The sequence below is a fragment of the Echiichthys vipera genome (genome assembly GCF_963691815.1).
Source record: "Echiichthys vipera genome assembly, chromosome: 9".
NCBI classification, from domain to species: Eukaryota; Metazoa; Chordata; class Actinopteri; order Perciformes; family Trachinidae; genus Echiichthys; species Echiichthys vipera.
The window spans coordinates 28,146,526-28,168,937 of NC_139834.1; the positions used below are offsets into that span (position 1 = coordinate 28,146,526).

The 22,412-nt window shown below is 43.0% G+C and overlaps 2 protein-coding genes across 2 annotated transcripts; one reads left to right on the top strand and one right to left on the bottom strand.

Moving 5' to 3' along the window:
• Positions 1-571: 571 nt before the first annotated feature.
• Positions 572-12,587, top strand: LOC310951663 (mitogen-activated protein kinase 14A). Its single transcript, XM_083919991.1, has 12 exons — positions 572-778; positions 2,493-2,622; positions 4,820-4,878; positions 5,138-5,249; positions 5,769-5,798; positions 7,096-7,143; positions 8,956-9,070; positions 9,186-9,257; positions 9,880-9,959; positions 10,173-10,251; positions 10,405-10,578; positions 10,723-12,587. Exons 1-12 carry the CDS (start codon positions 645-647, stop codon positions 10,782-10,784), a joined length of 1,095 nt encoding a protein of 364 aa, XP_083776117.1. The 5' UTR covers positions 572-644; the 3' UTR covers positions 10,785-12,587.
• A 2,301-nt stretch (positions 12,588-14,888) lies between these two features.
• Positions 14,889-20,179, bottom strand: LOC310951662 (keratin, type II cytoskeletal 8-like). The gene is made up of 9 exons (XM_083919990.1): positions 19,600-20,179; positions 17,527-17,735; positions 17,362-17,422; positions 17,148-17,243; positions 16,874-17,038; positions 16,628-16,753; positions 16,249-16,469; positions 16,069-16,127; positions 14,889-15,934 (listed from the first exon to the last, which is right to left on the bottom strand). Exons 1-9 carry the CDS (start codon positions 20,065-20,067, stop codon positions 15,738-15,740), a joined length of 1,602 nt encoding a protein of 533 aa, XP_083776116.1. The 5' UTR covers positions 20,068-20,179; the 3' UTR covers positions 14,889-15,737.
• Positions 20,180-22,412: the final 2,233 nt, after the last annotated feature.

Consider the following 22,412-nt stretch of genomic DNA (forward strand, 5'->3'; position numbering starts at 1 on the left):
TATCTATATTTGTATAGGCTACTTTCAAACCAGTCGAGGCACTGATATATCAATCAGCTGGCTCAACGGGGCGGCAGTAGCTCCGTCCACGGATGACTTGGCTGGGAACCAGAGGGTCGCCGAATCAAGTCCCTGTGTGGAACGTGGACTGGCTGCTGGAGAGGTGCCAGCTCATCTCCCCCTCCTCCACCAAACCCCCATCAACTCAACGGCAACCCCCTCACTCTGACACTTCTCCATTAAGTGTGTGTGTGTGTGTGTGTGTGTGTGTGTGTGTGTGTGTGTGTGTGTGTGTGTGTGTGTGTGTGTGTGTGTGTGTTGAATAATAACACAGTGAAACAAATGAATTTCCCCTTGCGCGATTAATAAAGTTCTTAACACACTGCGTGATTTTTCTCACTCATCGATATCTCGGTATGCAGAGTATCTGTCATTCTGTTGTAATCATGCCCTTGTCAGCGGTTGTACTGTCGGACGGTGGGGATGGCGGCTGAGGGGGCATGTCTGTGGAGGAATGGGGGCGTTTCCGTGCGCGTACCTTCACTGCAACTCTCACCTGTCAGGTTGAAACTCCCAAGCTGTAGCCTCCACACGTTTTATGACTTATACCCCGACTGGAAACTGTAAGGAGACAGCGACGAGACATGGAGTCTCCAGCGAAGGATTCCCCCGCCAGACCGGGCTTTCACACACTGGAGGTCCAGAAAACGACGTGGGACATCCCGGTGAGATACACGTCGCTGCGGCCGATCGGCTCCGGAGCTTACGGGACAGTCTGGTGAGTTTACCCCGGGGAGGGGGGCGCACGAGTTCGGGTGTAGCCCTACTAACGAGGAAGGATCAACAGATTTTGTAACAGTAGGCTATTAGAGATAGATTGGGTCTTTTGGGCGTATTGTGTACAGTAATGTGCTAGGGTGGCATATTTGTCTCTTTTAGTCTTATTATAGGCCAACTCCTAACACAGCTAAAGTCATTAAATACTGGGGCATAAATATGTTTGCATTATTATTATTATTAGCCTGGCTACTGACAATAAATTCCATCCTAAGGTAGGACGACCCCCCATACGACAATGTATTTTGTTTTATTATCTAGTACATGATAAAGCACATTAAGGCATTAAGACACAGCCACCTCCAACTTACATTAGGGGGGTAGTGGGTAGTTGCTGTTTTGTAAATTATCAAATGTGCTTGTCTTTGTCCACTCTCTGTGTGGAAATGCTTGGCAGCACAAATGATTTTCTACATGTAAAGCTGTTGTATTGAATTGCTCTTATATCATAAATAAAGTGACCATAAGAGTATATCCATTGACAGGCTGGCACAAAAATCAGTATAATCAGTAGAAATCATTATAGGCTATATATAGGATATCTATAGATGTATAGATATAGATACACACATAGTTGGAATAAATCTATATTTATAGGCTACTTTCAAACCAATCCAGGCACTGATGTATCAATCAGCTGCCTTAACACACTGCATGATTGTTCTCACTCATCCATATCTTCAAACATATATTTGGTGCTGTAAACATATTGTGTGGTAACATAGGTGGTGTTGCTGTTTTTTGAAAGATCAAATGTGCTTGTTTTTGTTCACTCTCTGTGTGGAAAAACTTGGCATCAGAAATGATTTTTCTACATGTAAGCCTTAAAGTCTGCATTCCACAGACTATGCTGCAAGAGGCCTAGATTACTCTGACATCTGCTAACAGGAGCACTATTGTCCGCCCGAGGCAAGTCAGCAAGTCAATGCAGGTCCTCGACAAGAATCTCCTCCACCAACACAAATTCAGCCTACAGGAATCCGATACACCTCATACACGGCTCTATCTAATGATAAGACACTGACAGACAAGATGGTGCGACTGATTACCGTGTGTGGCCAGTGTGTAACAAAGGGGACGGTAAACCCTGAATGGTTAACTGATATTAAAGTTTCATTTCAGATGGTGATCCCCAACTTGTTTTATGTTTTTCTGTAAGAACTGCACGAGTTTTATTAAACATGTTCAGTGACACATAACCAGAGCTCCTCACAAATGGGTTTTTACCCCCAAATGAAACGTTAAAGATCCCTAAACAAAAAACAACAAAACAAAACTAAATGTAATCTACTTTAAAGTCTTGATGATCAAATGGAAAGGAAACTCATTTCTTCTCACTCACCGTAAAGCTCAAATGATTAGCCATTAGAAAACAACTACGATTGTACGCATTTTTATTAACTAATTAGTTATTTATGTCATTTAGCTACCAAACAAAGACAGATATGTGTGTGTTTTGCTCTTTATATCATTATTAATTAAAAATCTTTGGGTTGTGGACATCTGGTAAAACAAAAATACGTAATCTGACACTTTGGGTTCTAGTAGATTGTGAGAGGCATTTTGCACATTTGATAGATGAAACAATGGTCAATCAATGGTCAGTAATCATTATAGGTTTACTGATCCTCCCACTGTGCTTTATTCCCACTTAGTTCTGCTGTTGACCAGAAGACCAAGGAGAAGGTCGCCATCAAGAAGCTGTATCGCCCTTTCCAGTCCCTCATCCACGCCAAACGGGCCTACAGGGAACTCCGGCTGCTCCGCCACATACAGAATGACAATGTAGGAACTTGACAAAAAGTGGGCAGTTTTTCTTAGTTAGGAGGCGGCGGCAAAAACATGAGAATTTAAATTGATATGAAACATTCCAATTTGACAGCCTGAGACTCCCTGTCATACGATGAGTGGTAATCTGAGGGCGCACTCACACTGTCCTTCCGCACCGCGACCCGGGCTTTAGGGTTCTTGTCCCCCCTCCCTCTCCCCCCGCGCCCAAGGCCCGTTTGTACTCACACTGCCTGGGCCTCGGCCAATGCTTCTTGCTGTCCATATGTCATCACGCCGTAACACGTCACACGCATTGATCGCGTGTGTGTGGCTTTGTTTACAAATATTTCCGTAGACCTCGGAGTTTTTGTGCGTCTTGTCGACTGTTTTTTAAAATATTTTCATCGACCAAATCTGCAGTAAACACTCCACCTCCGCATCACACCAACGTGAACCTTTCACCGCCATTGTTGTTGTTGTTAAATGTCCTTGCATGGTCCGTCCTTCTATTTTCTATGTCCTAACAGGCACACATACTGCTACCGCTGTAGGGCTCGTGCTCATGCTCGTGCTCGTACACGTGCGCACGCTCGTGCTCGTACATGTGCAAACGGCTCCGCTAAAGCCCACCTCCTTCAAGTCCGCAGTTAGAGAGTATGAGAAGATTTTGAGGATAAGCAAACTTTGTTGACCCTTCAACAAGAGCCCATAATCTGGTCAATGTTCCCTTACGAGCTGGCAGTGTTGTGTATTGTTGGAACCCGCATGATTCAGTGTTTTTGCTGAAAAGCTTCAAGGAACTACAGACACTTACGTACTGTAACCTTCTTACATGTGGCTAAACGGTGGGAGTCACCAAATTCAATGAGTTTCAACTTTATTAACATAGTGGTTTGTTTGTGAAACGAAGACACGTCAGCAAAATACTTTTGATCCATTTTGTATCTTTCGTTGTCCATTTCAGTTTTTGTATTCAGAGTAAATGGAGGACTTAAAGCGTAAGTCCGACGCAAAATCACCCCGTGGTCTTTTTCTGCACTTACACACTTTAAATAAGCTGTCGAGACAGTTCTTTTTTAGTATGAATTATTAACAGAGAAATCCAGTAGAGTCGCTAACAGCCTGATGTGGCTAACACTGATTAGCTCGGGGCAGTACGGGGATGGCATTAAGACGGCTTTTTTAAACACCAATATTACTCAAAATAACTCCAAACCTCTGCAGTAGCATGAGAAGAGTCCTTACACATAACACGAAGCACCATTAACGTTAGCGAACCCATGGTTTATTAAAAGAGTGTTTTAAAGACTTACCTACTGGCCCCTGTATCAGCTCCTCTCATAGTAAAGTCCATTCAAGTCGATTACCAAATACAATCCAAAAGGATGAAGCCCATTGATGCTTCGTTTCATGTGTAGGGACTCTTAAGCTTCTGCTAAAAAAGCCGTTTTAATGCCTTCACCGTACTGCCCCGAGCTAATCAGTGTTAGCCACATCCAGCTGTTAGCAACTCTACCGGATTTCTCTGTCAATAGTTCATACAGCGGCTTATTTGATGTATGTAAGTGCCGGAAAAAACCATGGGATGATTTTGCGCGGAATTACACTTTAACGTTTTAGCATGAGCTCAGTTTTTCGTCATGCATCACGACTCTCACCTTTGATGTTACACGCAGATACTGAGGGGGAGTTGAGGCAAAATGATGCTGCTACCAGATAACAGTCAGGGCTAAACGATAACTTCTCCAAAACCTCCAAAATAACTTGTGGGGTCCCCCAAGAATCAGTTTTAGGGTCACTTCTTTTTAATATATATATATATGTGGATCTCTTTCCATAGTTTTGCCGATGACACAAAGCTTTATGTGGCCGTGTCTCCTGATGACACACAATCAATCGATTTTGGATTAAATGTTTTTTATATATTAATGTCTGGAAAATTTACAGCTCAACGAAGATAAAACTGAATTTCTAGTCATAGATTCTAAAGCTGAGAGATAGATACCCTTAGACTTACCCTATGCCCTATGGTGGTATCTGAACTGTGAGGCTCCCGTGGGGAATGGGGGGGGCGTTCTCACATGCACACACCGAAACACAGGAAAGGGAAGTTCAGACTTCTTCACATAGCAAATATTCCTTTGCTGTTGTAGTACTGCACAGAATGTCATGTCTTGCCTCTTTTATAAATGCACTGTGTTTTTACTTTAAGGTGATCTGCCTCCTTGACGTCTTCACACCTGACTACACACTGGAAAAATTCCAAACCTTGTGAGTTGGGATACAGGAATCACATTCTTCTGCTTGTCGTCGCGGCTTGTTGAGACTCTGCGTGCATGTGTGTGCAAGTATAAAAAAGGTCAAGCAAGGATGTGTGAGAGCAAGCTCGTTCATGTTTGTTTTAGTTGGTTTGTGCAGTCGTATTTCCTCGCCATAGCAACGAGCCCTTGTCATCCACAGTACCACTTTATGTACCTTACCTACATGTTGATTTAGTTTTTTCTCTTTCACTCTTCTTCTCTGTCTCTAGCTATATGGTAATGCCATTGGTAGCCCAGGATCTGGGCCACATTATGAAGAGGCGGAGATTAACCGATCGCATCATCACATACCTGTTCTACCAGCTCCTGAGAGGACTCAAGGTAAGTGTTTATTTATGCATCATTGATTCATGTACAATCCAAAGAAGTACAAGGAAGCAGCTTGGCAGAGCAGTTCACTGAGTGACTGCTTTACCCTTGTTTATGCCTTTCCACTCAATGCTAGTCAATATGTAACCAAGAGAGCTCAATAGAAACGAGAAAGCAGGCACGTTTTAAGCCATAAAACAAGACTTTCCCCTCGTAAATGCCCTTTGTCTTTTAATTAAAGTGCAGACTTCTTTGATCCCACAGTGTTTTCTCCCCTTTATCCGAGTATGTGTGCTGTAAGCACTCTTCTGAGCTGTGGGAGGAGAGGATTTGCTCTGAGGGCTGGAAAATACACAAAACATCGGCTGTGGGTGGAGATGGGATGTGAAATGTGTATTTTTTTTAAACCCACAAGTCGAGGCCATGTAGAGAGCCATAAGACATGTGGGTCTGCATGCTTTGCTTCACTTTGTCCATTTGTGTTGTTTTTTTTTATCTATGTGCTTAAATCTATGTTCTCCTTCTTTACAGTATATTCATTCTGCTGGGATCATTCATCGGGTTGGTGTTTGAAACTTTATTTAATACCTCACTATCTTTAGCCTTTGTGTCTCACTCATCAATGTGTTGTTACTTGAATTGTACAATTTAAGGAATAGTTCAAGGTTTGACATTAAACATTATGTTTTCCCGCCCAGAGTTAAGCTGAAATACATATATACTGTATAACCGGTTAGCTTAGCTTAGCATTTATTTTGGGGTAACACAACTCGCCTGGGTTTCATTTCTTCCCAACCGAAACACATGAACACACCACCTAGCCACAACAAAATGTAATTATTGGAGTGAGCCCCAAAGTTCGCTGCTGCTTGGCGTGTTCTCAGCATTAGCAGTGCTGATTGGATTGGTCATCCCTATGTTCCCGGGTTCCTATGTTCCCCGGCCCCTTTTTCCCCAAAAGGGTCCTATGTTCCCTGGTTGCATAAGCCTATGCGTTCACTGATTTAATTTAGCATTTTGTTAGGGTTAGGGGTTACGGTTGGGGTCAGGATTAGGGTCAGGGTTAGAGGGTAGTGTTACGGTCTACGTAGGCCTATCTGCCGTGGAATTCAGAATTGTTGTGGGAAAAATAACAGATGGATTACATACAAAGCAGGGAACATAGGACACAGGGAACATAGGACCCGGGAACATAGGACACAGGGAACATAGGACCCGGCGAACATAGGACCCGGGGAACATAGGACACAGGGAACATAGGACACAGGGAACATAGGACACAGGGAACATAGGACACAGGGAACATAGGACACAGGGAACATAGGACCCGGAGAACATAGGACCCGGGGAACATAGGACACAGGGAACATAGGACCCGGGGAACATAGGACACAGGGAACATAGGACACAGGGAACATAGGACCCGGGGAACATAGGACACAGGTAACATAAGACCCGGGGAACATAGGACACAGGTAACATAGGACCCGGGGAACATAGGACACAAGGAACATAGGACCCGGGGAACATAGGACACAGGGAACATAGGACACAGGAAACATAGGACCCAGGGAACATAGGACCCGGGGAACACAGGTTCACTCCTGATTTTGTAGCCTTTTGACAGAGCCAGCCTGGTTGTTTCTCTTGTTTTCATTTACTTGCTATGCTAAGATAAGCTATGCTAACTAGCCACAGACTCTAGCTTCATATTCAACATATGCTACAAAAGAGTGAAATCAGCCCTTTTCACCCAACTCCCCAAATGTCAAATTATTGCTTTAACAAGTTCAAAGTGAATTTACTACAAGTGACAAGAGGCTGTGTTATTAAGAAACCTCCTGTGGTTGAATTTCAGGATCTGAAGCCGGGTAACCTTGCAGTTAATGAGAACTGTGAATTAAAGGTAAGTTTGAAAAAGGACTCAAAGCAAAAAAGTGTCAGTTTCGAGGTCAAGGTGATGACGCGTTTTGGCTTTAACCTGAAAACATTGAGAGATTAAACTCTTTTATCCATGAAAAGAGACAACGCAGGGTACTGTAAGTAAGACAGAGTGTAAAGATATAATCATTAGGTGGGGCAGTTTTATTAATCAACTCAAGAGGAAAGAAACATGAATCGGTAATTGTATTTGATACTTTGTGCATCTTAACCATTGTTGTGCATTATTTTTAAAAACATATCTATTGGTTTTTGCATTCTTACAACAAAATCCAACAGTTTGAACATAAACGGCAATAATGGAAATAACAATGAAAATATCAACAGCAAAGAAAAGGCAAACAAACGAAGCGTCCCGGTAAAGTAAAGAAATAAAAAGATGAATGAAACCAACAAAAAGTCAAGAAATTATGAGCTATAAATGATAAATTACACAAATAAAAATAAATAAATCAATAAATCATCTAAAACAACAACAATTACAATCCATTAATATTAATAAAGAAATGCAGGTGTTCGGTTAATTGATGACTCTAAATTTCCCGTAGGTGTGAATGGTTGTCTGTCTCTGTTCGTCTCTATGTGCCCTGCGATAGACTGGCCTCCTGTCCAGGGTGTACCCCGCCTCACGCCCTCCAGCCCCCCGCGACCCCGACAGGGATGAGCGGTTGAAGATGAATGAATGAATAATATTCTGGATATAGGTTACATCGTGCACTCCCATCAACAAATTAAATGGTTTTATTATCTCACGGCCTCCTCCATATCTCCACCCTTCAATAATTCTGGAAATATCTTCCAAACGTCATAAAAGTCAGAAGCTTTCTTTCTAACAATATAGGTCAGTTTCTCAAGAGCCAAGCTCGATGTTGAGTTAGTCAACCAGTGGTTAAAAGAGGGGCAACCAACATATTAATGTGCATTTTTAACAGTGTGCACTGTACATATAGTATGTTCATCTCATCTCATCTCATCTCATCTTCAACCGCTTATCCGGGGTCAGGTCGCGGGGGCAGCAGCTTTAGCAGGGGACCCCTAACTTCCCTTTACCGGGCCACATTAACCAGCTCTAACTGGGGAATCCTGAGGCGTTCCCAGGCCAGTGTTAAGATATAATCTCTCCACCTAGTCCTGGGTCTTCCCTGAGGCCTCCTCTCAGCTGGACGTGCCTGGAACTTCTCCCTAGGGAGGCGCCCAGGGTTCATCCTTACTAGATGATCCTGAACCACCTCAACTGGCTCCTTTCAACGCAAAGGAGCAGTGGCTCTACTCCGAGTTCCTCACGGATGACTGAACTTCTCACCCTCTCTCTAAGGGAGACTCCAGCCCCCCTCCTGAGAAAACACATTTCGGCCGCATGTACCTGCGACCTCGTTCTTTCGGTCATGACCCAGTTTTCATGACCACAGGTGAGGGTAGGAACCAAGATTGACCGGTAGATCGAGAGCTTTGCCTTCCTCAGCTCTCTTTTCGGTGCAGTAGAGCGACTGCAACACCGCCCCCGCTGCTCCGATATAGTATGATCAGCATATGGTTATGCATATAATATGTATACTTTCTTCTCCTTTTATGTGCTTTTTCATGAAAGCTAACACAAACATAGTATGTCATATCATCCACATGTATGTTCTTTTTAGTATACATCGTGTTTTGTGTGTCACAGTGCACGATGCCTTTAAAAATATAAAGCAAATGTAACAAAAATTGAAAAAATCAATTAAAGCCAAAATGGACGTCACTCCAGCTTTAGAGTGAACGTTATTGTAACTATTTTCAGATCCTGGATTTTGGCCTGGCGAGACAGACGGAGAGTGAAATGACCGGTTATGTTGTGACACGCTGGTACAGAGCACCAGAGATCATATTCAACTGGATGCACTACAGTCAGACAGGTAATAATATCACCTTCATGTAATACAAAGAGTCATTTTAAAAGATATAACACAATATTGCAGTATGCTTTAACGAAGTAATGCATTTTTATTATTACAATTCTCTCCCTCGCAGTGGATGTCTGGTCCGCCGCCTGTATCCTGGCGGAGATGATCACTGGCCAGGTGCTTTTCCCAGGACATGACAGTATCCTTACACGTTCAGCTCACTGTGTTGTAACACAGCTGTGTGTGCTCAAACAAAGTAGCTAGAAACTCATACTGCCCCTGCCCCCCAAATACTGTTGTTAAATGAATGGATTAGTCCAAATTAGCCCGTTACCCTGTATGATTCATCACTGACATGGCGCAGGCTGATCGCTTGACACACTGGGCAAAGAACCTGGCAACCGGACTGCTGTAGTTGTTTTGTTGTTGTTGCAACTACGATCTTGAGACACTAGATGGCGGTGTTTTGCTCATTCTCCATATTCAACCTTTAATGTTAATAATATAGAACCTTTTGAAAACAGGTGCAGCATTGTAAGGTTCACTCCACCCATTTTACAGGTCAGTTTATTCTTCATGAGGAGTCCTACGGCGACAGAAAACAGTTGTCTAACGTCTTTGTGGTTCTTGACAAAGAACTTTTAAATGAGCCTATCCATCCAAGATTTTCCCTGCACCTAGTGTTACAAAAATATACAAAAATTTAATGGGAAAAAGCAGTAATACAATATAGCTATGTCATGGAATAAAAGTCTGCTCTGACACCAGGTCTGTGGGATGTGTATTGTGTATTACGAGGCTTCCTGAACCAGCCTGTTCAGGTATTGATCAACTGAAGAAGATTCTCCGTCTGACAGGAACACCCGACTCCTCCCTGGTCCAGAAGATGCAGAGTAAAGATGTAAGTTTTGTCAGAACTCTGCAGATTTGATATTCAAGCTAACTCATAAAGGAAGCGTGTATTCTCAAATACAGATGTTTTAACTTTGACTATATTTCCCAGCTTGGGATCAATAAAGTATTTCTATTCTATTCTATCCTCAATATTTGTGTTGTGTTATTTTCAATGTAAGCTCGTGTTTTGAAATGTAACCACTTCAAACATGTTTTCCAGGCACAATCATATGTTCAAGGTCTTCCACCGCAAAAGAAGAAAAACTTCAAAGAAGTGTTTTCCTCCATGGAGGAAAAAGGTGCACGTAACTGCTTCTGCTTGTTGACTTCGAACTGAAGTTAATTGCTTTGTTTTCATTAAAAATTATATTCCTATTCCTTTTGAGTTTACCTAATACCACTCTGCACGTGTCTGATACGTTTTCTCTGCCATCGTGCATTGACGTTTCCAGCTGTGGACCTGCTGGAGGGGATGTTAATGCTGGACCCAGAGACCAGGCTGACAGCTAAACAGGGGCTTTCGCATCCTTTACTGGCTGAGTATCACGACCCAGAGAGCGAGCCGGACTCTGACCCTTATGACGACTCTTTCGAGAGTCTGGAGCTCGCTGTTGGGGAGTGGAAGAGTAAGGCTTACAACGCACACGATGCCCAGTACATAGTGGAAATGATCAATACTTGGCATGACAGTGCCAGAGTGGATTCTCTTAACATTAATCTACACTTAGAGGATTTATTTTAATACTGTTTTTCCTTTTTTATCCAATCAGGTCTTATCCACATGGAGATCATGACCTTCGACCCTGACAACCCCAGTAAGACGGCCATGTAGGATGCTGTGATGACGAGGGCCGGCTGTAAAGATCAACACTCAGACAAACAAATACAAAACGACGTCAAAATGATTTACGAAAATACATTTTTACTAAAGGAGAGCTTTACTTGGTATGGTGGTGCAGGACGGTAGAAAACAAAGAGTCTAGAGGTTATGCTAGCAATCTGGTTGTAGTTATATACAACCATATTTCCGTATAGATTATATAGTTGTAGTAATATTAAGACAGCAGCTGCAGTTGGCCTGCACCTCGAACTGTATCAAAAACACTGAACCACTTATATAATAGTCTTCTCATTTCAAAACGTACAGAATATTTTGACAAAATATTTTAGCCTTTTTTCGGAACATCTCACGGTCTTCATGAGGTTGAAGGCGATGGAAAAAGTTAAGATTGTTTCATACAACTATTTGAAGGTAAGGGATGCAGTTATATCCAGTGACGTGCAGTGAGGGTTGGGGTTGGGGAGGCACTGACTCACAAGTCAGATTTACAAACATACAGTAGGATGCCAATAGGATAGGATGAGAGAATAGGAGCGAATAGGATGCTGAAAACCATTTTAAAACACCAGTACCACTGTAAAGTGCAGTATATCTTACCTTTACTTGTAAATGACTTCTTGCTTTGACTGAAAGTCCAGCTTTGAAAAATGTCTTAGTTTAGAAATCAAATCCTCCATTTTCAGGGGGAGAAATGACAGCTTGTCTCTAAGCTCTACAGCGTCGCACAGCACACTTCTGTGTTTACTTTTTGCACACAGGTCAGAGTTCACTGTGACCTGGCTGGTGGCAGGCTATCAGGCTGCTCACTATCTCCGCCTTCCTTGAGGCAGAGGTACTGCCTGCCTCAAGGCGAACACTTCCCCTGTGGATTTATGTCACATCAATAAGATGTAAATATTACACACATACGTAAAATACATTATTGAACACCATGGAAAAGAAGACGTAGACTTTTATATACTGGAGGGAGGCTCGGCTGTCCGTGCCTCACCTCTCGTCTCCGAAGAGACTCCATTTATTTAAGCAGGAAATACAGAATTTTGTGCCATTTTTACTATAAAAATGGTCAAAATACATTAAGAACCACACCAAAATCATAGTCCAGAGGACAAATATTAATACTTGTGTTATTTGATTATTTTGTTTCTTTTTCCTCTCATGATGACAGGGGAGGCAAGGCCTAACCTGCCCCCCCTGATCTGCTACAAAATATGTATTGATGAACTACAAAGTGGATGCTAAATAAATGTGTGAAAATATCAGAACTGGATGAATTGGCTGACAACCAGAAAACCTCTGAGAGCTGAAATTCAGCCTATATTTACTCTAATGTTAAAGCAACGATATGTTGTGACTTTAGAGCAACGATAGCACCTCGGCTCTCTGTTTGGAGATTGACAAATTTACACTCCAGCAACCCCAGCACAACCTACATTTAGTCTCACCCTTTTTATCTTCAAGCTAAAAAGTGGATGCTAAAGAAATGTGTGAAAATATCAGTAGGGAAATTACAGATTAACATGAATGTGTCTGAGACGAGCAAAGAGGACATAGAGTCTCTAACGACTTACGTGTACAGTATAAACACAAAATACAAAGTAGAAGCCTGGCTTATGACGTTAAATATTCTTGGTTACAATTTATCTTGCTTTACAAGGACCATTATTGTGCATGTCCCATTTGTATGTTCATAATATGTAAAAGGTACAGTTTCACTTTAGGAGTCATTTAAAAAGATGTGGGATTTTACTTTTTGATCATCACTGATTTTTATCGCAGATAAAAAACATTTGTATAAAATGGACATCTTGTAATTATTTAACTTTTTTCTTTTATTGAAAGATAGATAATAAAAGGAAAACAGGCACGAAATGTCCTATTGTGCTATCATCAGTCACCAGAGGGCAGCATCATACCATAGCAAAGTTCTTGGATGAGGACGAAGATGGGTTGATAATGTCTATTACTATTTAAAACAATGGTACAATAAAGATAAAGTGCAGGATGAATAGATAAATGTTCTGTAGGAAGACGTTTCAGAAATGAGCTTGTCAGAGATAGCACATGTAGTTTTTTAGTCAGTCAGTAAGACAAGCATTTGCATCCTGCCAGCATTGACTCCTCTCACTCTTGCTCACTCATTATTCTTTGCTGTCAGTCACATCATCAGCTGATCACATCTATCCAATAGCACAGCGACACACCAACATTGATAGCCTTAGTCGTCCTGTTGCTGCCTCTGCTGAAATATGATTCTCTGCTGTTGAGCATGGTACATTCAGCCATAACAGTCATTCATTCATCTTACACCGATTGTACCTATCGGGGTCGTTGGGGGACTGGAGCCGATCCCAGCTGACATCGGGTGTGAGGGGGGGTACACCCTGGACAGGACGCCAGTGTATCGCAGGGCACATAGAGACGAACAGAGACAGACAACCATTCACACCTACGGGCAATTTTAGAGTCATCAATGAACCTGACACGTGTATGTCTTTGGACTGTGGGAGGAAACCGGAGAACCCGGAGAAAACCCACGCAGACACAGGGAGAACATGCAAACTCCACACAGAAGGGTCAAAATTGTTCAAATCTGTTCACATCTCTGTTGCTGTCAGCTGCATTTCGGTGAACATCATCACGTCACAGCCCCTCCACCGCCCCCCAGCATTATGAACTATCGGAGACTAAATAGACTCTGGACACAATTGGATAAACCTACAACCAATCGGAGCAATGAAGTGCGTGAGGTAGAATTAGGACAGACAAATGTAAACATTCAGTCTAGCTTTATGCTTGTGAGGGTGTGCGATCCCAAAATTACGTAATGATGTATTTTGCATTAAGTGTGAAGGCCCCGCAAGTGATCTATCATGGTGTCAAACACTCCTTGTATGATATAAAGGGTTCTTATTGGTTTGGCCAGGGTCTGCTCAGCTGGAGATCTGTCTGAATGGAGGGGGACCAGATATATCTGCCAGAGCAAAAGAAAAAAGAAGAAGCTCCCACACTTGCCTGGTTTCCAGGTTAGCAGAGTGACTCTATAGATGGAAATGTGATTCCAAGTCTCGAATAGAATAGAACAGGAATTACAGAAGTAGTCAATGTGGTTTAGAAATGCCTCATCAACTATTGAGGGATTGTCATGAACACTGGCACAGATGTTCCCCCCAGGATGAATTGTGTAATATTTGGGTATCGCTTCAGAAGAGGAAGAAGAATTCCTTTATTAATCGGGGAAGGTCAATTTTTCCACTCTATTATTATTATTCATGTTACACACACACAGGCCCGACATACACACACATGCACAGACAGGACCTATATACATGCAATTAATGGAGAGATGTCAGAGCGAGGGTGCTGCCAATAACCAGCGCCCCAAGCAGTTGGGGGTTCGGTGCCTTGCTCAACAGCACTTCGGCAGTGTCCAGGAGATGAACTGGCACCTCTCCAGCCACCAGCCCACACTCCATTCATGGTCCACACAGGGACTCGAACCGGCGACCCTCCGGTTCCCAGTCACCTATGGACTGAGCTACTGCTGCTAACTTTCATCATAACATCCCGACATGATAAGGATAGCAGAATATGGTTCCTACACATCTCTTCTCGCATGACGGCTTTTCAGCCAATCATGCTTTGTGTACATGCTACTGCTGCTAACTTTTAAGCAAGCACCTTCATCTAGTCGACTTTGTCCTGTCCAAATACCTGCTAAAAGTTAATTATTTTAATGTTTATTTATTTATTTATTTTAAAAATAATCTGCCTGAAACATTATGTTATTGTTTTATAATCCGCTCAATGAGTGTTAGCGTTAGTTCAAGCTAACTAGCTACAGCTGACGAAATCTACTTGCTAAAGCTTCAACAAAATCCAGTATTTTCAGCTAAATAGGAATAGTCTTTGCTTACTTTCGTAGTGAAATCGAAATGTCATTTGTCATGTCCGGCCTAGAATGTGAATCGTTGCAGCCATAGCACCAAACACTTAAGTGGTGGGGCTTACCCAACTGTCAGTTGTGAACCCAAATGACTTGCGTTGTTCAAAGTGTACTCCGAGAATCAATGAGAGGACAGAGACCTTGCGAGATGATATATGAAATCAGATTTATTTCAGACTTTTTTGATGGTACAAATTCTAAAAGAAAATCTGGTTGTCCCAGTCAGCCTTATCCATGTTTCTTTTTTTTTCATTCAGAATGGAAATGAAAGTAAAGCAGGATCAAAACACCATTGATATACTGTAGGGGAGAGCTCATTTCCTCTCAGGACAGGAAAGAAAAAGAGAATCTTTTGGGAGAAGTGTTGTATGTGGCTCCTTTTGATGATGTCAAAATGCACCACAAAATGACAGATGTGACAGAAGAGACATTGCGGAAAATATGAGGCACGTTTGCTTTATAAATTCAAGACCAAACACAACATTTGGACCTCTTTCTGTGCAAATCTAAGAAGTGCTGCTGCCATTTTCTGTGCAATAATTGTTGCCTTAAAAGGATTTTCTGTCATGACACTACATGTATTCTCTTGTCTGCATGACAGCAGATCCAGCAACCAAAAGACAGCCAGGCTGACTGATCAAAGGAAGAGAGGACTGACTCATCTCTGATGCACTTTGTTTTTGGTCTAATCATTTCTCTGCCTCTACTTGTACTTTTGATGTAATCCCTGACTCTCTGTAGGTATGTGGTGCCAAAGAGTGAGCAGCAGCACAGTAACAAAATGCCAAAGAGAGCCATAGCATTACATAGATCTCATCTGCCAGCTAAAATTCACCAAACGCAAATGTTTCTGAGGCTGCTGTGTCTCCAGCAAGAGAGCTGATGGGGTTTATGGGAGCTTTTAATGATACTTGGGGAGCGGGGAGGGACAAGAGGAAGAAGAAGAAGAAGAAAAAGAAGAAGAAGAAGAAGAATGGAGAGAAGGACAACTGCTGTTTTTAATAACGGCTTGTGCTGGTTCTGGAGAAGGAAGTGCTGCTCATGCCGCTTCCATAGCCACCGCCGCCACTGCTAAAGCCGCCGCCGCCGCCATAGCCGCCGCCGCTGCTACTGAAGCCGCTGCCGCCGCCACCGTAGCCGCCGCCACCGCCACCATAGCCGCCGCCGCCGCCCATCATTTTGCCGCCGCCGCCACCTGGTAATGATATTAAGACAGATGAGATGGCAGGAATTGGAATTTCCTTATATCTTATGCTCAGCCAAACTGTTATATTTTCCTGAATTGGCTTAGAAACGACTTCAATTGTAAAGATATATTTCAATACATACCGTAGCTGCTGCTTGTGCTCTGTATGTGGACGACTGCATTTCCGCCTCCAGAGCTGATTCTACAGAGAGGTAAACAAATATGCATTATTATCTGCTGATGTTGCTGCCTGCACAGTGTCATGCTCGCTAGGTGTTTCCAGGTTAAACATCTCCTGAACCCAAAGAAGCAAAGGCTTTTACCTGGATTCCTCTCCCTCCAGTAGTTTCCTGTAGGTGGCGATCTCAATGTCCAGAGCGAGCTTGACGTTCATTAGCTCCTGGTACTCGCGGACCTGGCGGGCCATGTCCTGTTTGGCTCTCTGCAGGGCTTCCTCCAGGTCCTTAATGCGGGACTTGGCGTCCGTCACAGCCAGCTCACCGCGCTCTTCAGCCTCAGCGATCTGGGCCTCCAGGTTGGCACGCTGGGAGGTAACAAAGTTAGCAGAAGCTTCAGAAGTGGTAGATGTCATTCAAAATGCCTTCTACATGTTCTGCATATATGTTAAAAAATCGAACCATGTTGCCATGTTAACCATGTTATAATATATTGATAATGATGTGTGTGTAACTGTGAGCTTACCTGTGCCTTGACTGCCTCAATCTCATTCTGGAGGCGGCTGATCATGCGGTTGAGCTCAGCCATCTCACTCTTGGTGTTGCGAATGTCATCGCCAGCCTGGCCGGCACTGCTCTGCATCTCCTGGTACTGAAGGAATAAGATTAAAAACAATTCTTATTGCAGATTCCACTTCACATTTATTTGACATTGCAGGATGTGTTTTTCATATAAGTATTGTTGGTGGGATTGATTTCTCTCTCTAACTACCTTGGCCTGATACCATGATTCAGCATCAGCACGGCTTTTGTTGGCGATCTCTTCATACTGAGCCTTGACTTCAGCCACAATGGCATCCATGTCCAGGTTGCGCGTGTTGTCGTATTCCAAAATGACAGAGGTGTCCTTGACCTGTCCCTGGAGCTCACTTAGTTCCTGAACAAGAGAAATGTCATTTTTAATGGAAGCTTTATTGAGAACTGTTTCCTCAAAAATTGGAGAAAGTAAGACATAATTGGACTGAGGTGTGGTTAATTCTTATTACCGCCTCATAGATGGCTCTGAGGAAGTTAATCTCATCCTGAAGGGCGTCGACCTTGGCCTCCAGCTCAACCTTGTTCATGTAGGCGCTATCTACATCCTGTAAGTAGAGCAGAAAGAAATGGTCTGCATTGGTGATGGGTCAGATGGAAAGAAAGAATTAATTCCATTGTTGTTAATGACATGGTGGAGCGTTATAACTTTAGATCAAGGCTCACCTTCTTAAGTAGCACAAACTCATTCTCCACGCCAGCACGCTTGTTGATTTCTTCTTCATATCTGACACAGACATTGGAAAAATTAGCCGATGGACAATGATTATAGACGTCAATTGATGTAGGTCAGCTGTTGCGTTCAAAGCTGTGCTGGTGGTATTAGCTCACTTGTTCTTGAAGTCTTCCACCATTCCCTGCATGTTCCTCAGCTCTCCCTCCAGCTTCGACTTCTCATTGCCGAGCCCATCCAACTGTCTGCGCAGGTTGGCGATGTAGGCCTCGAACATGGCGTCGATGTTGGAGCGGGTGGTGGTCTGCTCCTGCAGCAGGCTCCACTTGGTCTCCAGCATTTTGTTCTGCTGCTCCAGGAAGCGGACCTAGAAGGTAAAATCATTTCATGTTTAGATCCACTCTCACATGGGGAAAAAGTATTACTTTGAATATCACAGCAAAAGCATTTACACCGAATAATAGGACTATATTAACACTGGAAATAATCTACATCTGTTTGTGTGCTCGTCAAACTCTGTTTTCCTTTTATCACTTTTAGCAAATTGCAAACAAAAGAGGCAAATAAGTAGACTATATTTACTGTCTCTCTTCTTTGTGATTAGGCATGCTAACTCTGACAAATATGTTTGTCTTCCTTGTTTCAAGTTCCTCAGGTGATACATCGAGCCACACCTGTGTGTAACTTTCCCACACGAAAAGCTCTTGTATGCACCACTATGGCAGATGCAGTATTAAAATACCCCACGGGGCAAGGTGTTCTAGACATAATCCACAGCATAGTTGAACTGTACTCGTTCTAACCAGATGATTATTTTAAATACATCCTGAGAAACATGTTTCTGAGCCTCTGCCTGGGAGACTGAAGATGCACGGGAGACACAGAGTACAGTGCTCCTCCATCTGATTTTCAACCCTAGAGAAGGTGGAGCCCATCTCTCCTTTTTGGGTGTGTGCATGTGTCTGTAAGCTTTCTTTTTTTAAAAGGCCAGGTGAGGTGTACCATGCCACACCTTAGCCTAGCTCCTCCCCTTAAACCTCTAACATTACCGCACCCTCGCCTCCAGGATGCATACTTTCACTGAGTGAACTTGCCTGCCACGGCCCTCAGCAATTAACGAGGCATGCCTGAAGCTACTTACTGCCACCTTGACTGAGTGCTGATGCTGTAAAGACATAGCATTTTCTATTCCTTAGAATTTTTAAATTTCTCATAAGGAGAAACTATTTGTAGTATGAATATTTAATTGCACGGTTTTTCATTTTGAATCATTTCATAGTCAGAAGTGTAGTTTGAATGAACAGGAGAGGATCGCCCGTGTGGAGACACATGAGGTGTGGTATGTACACCCTGCAGAAAAAAGCTAAGCGAGCATTTTCAAGGGTGTGGTTACCATGTTTTTCCTTTCTGTTTGAGAGGAAAAAGGTCTCTCGACTGCTTTACGAGGTGTTAGAGGACTGAATTCAATGACTGTATCATCCCTCATCATTTGAAACTCATTTGAAGTTAATGCACAGACTTTTCTATTAGGCAATGCATTGAAAATATTTAAGTGGTCCACTTTCTGCAGCGCCACTGGAATCTTTTGAGTCCTTGCTGCCATGGGAATAGTTGATAACCTGATCCATTCTTTTCCTCATACTGAGAGCCAGCGGTCACTGGATACGATCACTCTCGTGTTTCCTACCTCTCACTCTACAGAGACAGCTGGAAACGGGCCAATTATGGTTAAAGAGAGGTTAAAGGCTGTCTACTGCTGTCAGTTTCAGTGCAAATGTTAGCTGATGCACAGCATTGCTCTGAGGAAACAGTTTAAGAAGACAGGTGCCTACACAGCAGTTTTAGGCGACTGAATTCATCATAGTCCTACTAATACATTGTGCATGGTAGAGTACTAGCTCGGTGTGCAGGTTTGGATCAGTTTCTGTGTAATATTTAATGAGCCCAGGTGGACACCTAAGAGACAGTCTGTTGCAGCTATACACGTTTGCACAAACCAATGAACTCTACTGCGATCAATGCATCCCCCATCCATTTCTAATATTTCATGTTCCCCTTTTCATTCATATCAACTTCTATCGTTTAACCAAATTAGAATCAACATATCAAAAAGCCTATGCATTTAAGTAGAGTATATGAAGTTTCATGGTCAATTTAAAATCAGGTATAAGATTATCAACATTCTTTTGAAATGGTATGGGACAAACTAAACATAGAAAAAGGCTACTCACCTTGTCAATGAAGCTGGCGAAGCGGTTATTTAGGGTCTTGATCTGCTCTTTCTCTTGGGTTCGGACAGTTTGGATGTTGGGGTCAATCGAAATTTGAATTGGGGCCAGCAGGTTCAGGTTGGACGTGACGGCTGTGATGGTTCCCATACCACCAGCAGCACCCATACCAGCAGAACCACCCATACCACCGAAAGGAATACCAAATGCACTGCCACCAGAATACCCACCACCACCACCACCACCACCAGACATAGCACCATAACTCCCGCCTGCCCTACCAATGGACATTCGGGATGGTGTCGCCAACGAAACAGATCTTGAGGAATAAGCTCTGCCGCCGCCGCCGCCGCCGCCGCCGCCACCACCACCACCCCCGAAACTACTGTAACCACCACTCATGCTGTATCCACTGCCTCCTCCTCCACCGCTTTTCATGCTCATTGACACGCTTCTTGAAGACGACCTCATGGTTGGTTTTGTTTCCTCTGAGAGGAAAGGATTCACAGAGAAAAGGGGAAGCAGAGAGAGGTTTGGCAGAGCAGTGGAGTCCACTAAGAGGAGAGTCAAGTCCCTCTAAGTATCTTTCTCCGGTTTGAGTTGAATTTTTATCTGCCTCCAACTGTGGAGGAGGTCCCAGTGTGCTCCACCCCTTCTGCACCCTCCCCTCCACCCTCCTCCAATTACCTGGATCCTGGAAGGTGCACTTGCAGGCAGGTAGATTGGCTTGGAGCAGCTCAGCCTGTCAGACAGGTAACAGTGCCACCCCTGTAAAGGCATCAGGGCTTGACACACCCAGGCCACGCAGCGGTATGGCATCAGAAGTGTGTGTGTGTGTGTGTGTGTGTGTGGTGGGGGGGCATCTTGACGAAGACATTCTTACTTAGATTGGGGCTTCCTGACAGGTGTAGGTGGTTGGAGGAGTGTGGGGTGAGGATCCATACACTGCACTCACTGATCCAGCATTTTTGGCTTTCTTATCACCTTGCAAGATAAATGAAAGGAATATTTAGAGCTTGAACTAAATTTGAATTGATCAAATCTCGCTAGATTTGTTGTTGTTTTTGACCCTGTGTATGTTTGTTAGAAGGTATGTATTCTGTGCATTGATTCCAGAAGACATGAACATTTTTCCTATGCATATAAACAAATGCTCACTGAAATGTTGGTTAAAAACATCAACAAACAAAACCAAAACATATTGTATTGGGGGAACCAGAAATCTCTGGGACAAATACATTAAACCCTGGGAACATCTAACCACTACGTTGTGCTTGGCTAAATGCCACCAGGGATGAGTAACAAAATATCTTTACTTACCCTTTAACCATACGGTGAGAGGGTAGAGGCGCTTGATGATGACAATCTTTCAATACCCCAAAATTGGCAGGGTACGTGCCCTCTGCACAGAACTCGGTATAGATTCACATAGATGGAGCTCATACAGCTCATTTCAAGGAAAACACAAAAGTTTCTTCAGGTGGGTGAAGGAGAAAAATGACTTGATCTAAGAATAAATAGGTATAAGACCTACACTTAATCTTTAATTCCAGAGTGATTTGTTCAAATCCATCATCCTGTTATGAATGCGTCTAGGCCTGCAGTTCTTAGGTGCTTGAGGGCACTGCACATAGTGTCTTCAATGATCATGCCACTCATACCATGTCTTTTGATATATTGTTAGGATCACTAAGCTCATTTAGCGTCACTGCTTTGTTAAACCTACACATTATGAACAATTATTGCATTTTTGTAAATGTTTTCAACTTCGATCTCCGTTGCATTGAAGCCGGCTCGCAGCTAATGGCACATCAGGAGTTAAAAAGATGGCTCATTCTGAGAGAATGAGAACTGTTAATACCTGTTGAAACTCATCTCAACAACTCTGAGGTGTTGGCTTCCCGGGCCTCTGTGCTGTTGTAGCATCTACATGAGCTGTAGGGCACAAATGATTCACACCCCAAAATAAAATGTCAGTGCTTCACTCTCACTTCTGACATTCTTTCATCTTAAGAACTAAATGAATATAGAACATACTGTATGTTCATGCAGCTTTGCAACTAGCTAACATCATTTGCAGGTGCATCTGTGGTTGTTTTCATTACAATATGAATCAACTAAACCCCAATTTACATATGGAAGATTGAAGCCTAACAGTCATTGAGACCTAGTTGATCATTGAGTCCAACTTGGTGAACACCGGACAGGTCTAAGGCCACAGCTCACTGGCCATCACGTTCCACCATCACAGAGGGCAAGGCGGTCGTGACAGGCTCCATGTGCCAGTTGGGGATGAGCACAGGGTGTTTTCAGACCTGGAAGGCCTGGTTTGTTTCAGTTAATTGGGAAGGGTTGTGGCTGTGGATGCATTTACATATACATGTAAAAGAATATAAAGAACCTAACCAAACGGGAGGCACCAATGTGTATATGGCTTGGCCTACATAAGCAACCTATTATTGGCTCGATTCGTGACAATGCCCATGCCCAGCGGCGTTATCAGCCCTACACCTAAAGGTCTATGCATTTTCAGATGTGTTAGTGCGGACAGAGATTGGCGTTGAAGGGCTTCGTTAACGTTTTGTGAGGATGGAGTTTTTTTTTTTTTTCTAAAAACGCATGTTTATACTGTCCTGTAAGACTTCTACACTGCAACACTAAAGATTTATGCACAGCATTAAAGTATACATAGGATTTGCTGTATAGAAATGCTATAAAGCAGCTGTATGAGGAACAGATCCCTTCTGGAAAACTAATAATTGATATGTCCAAATGACAGGTTTACAATAGATCCTTAAACTTGACATTCAGCACAA

Excerpts from the sequence above, each read along its gene's own strand:
- LOC310951662 (XM_083919990.1), bottom strand. The coding sequence starts at position 20,067 with ATGAGGTCGTCTTCAAGAAGCGTGTCAATGAGCATGAAAAGCGGTGGA. Across the intron at positions 17,244-17,361 it reads AGTTTGTGCTACTTAAGAAG|GATGTAGATAGCGCCTACAT; the intron begins GTGAGCCTTGAT and ends CTCTACTTACAG. Across the intron at positions 17,039-17,147 it reads TCAGAGCCATCTATGAGGCG|GAACTAAGTGAGCTCCAGGG; the intron begins GTAATAAGAATT and ends TCTCTTGTTCAG.
- LOC310951663 (XM_083919991.1), top strand. The coding sequence starts at position 645 with ATGGAGTCTCCAGCGAAGGATTCCCCCGCCAGACCGGGCTTTCACACA. Across the intron at positions 7,144-8,955 it reads ATGAGAACTGTGAATTAAAG|ATCCTGGATTTTGGCCTGGC; the intron begins GTAAGTTTGAAA and ends AACTATTTTCAG. Across the intron at positions 10,252-10,404 it reads TTCCTCCATGGAGGAAAAAG|CTGTGGACCTGCTGGAGGGG; the intron begins GTGCACGTAACT and ends TGACGTTTCCAG.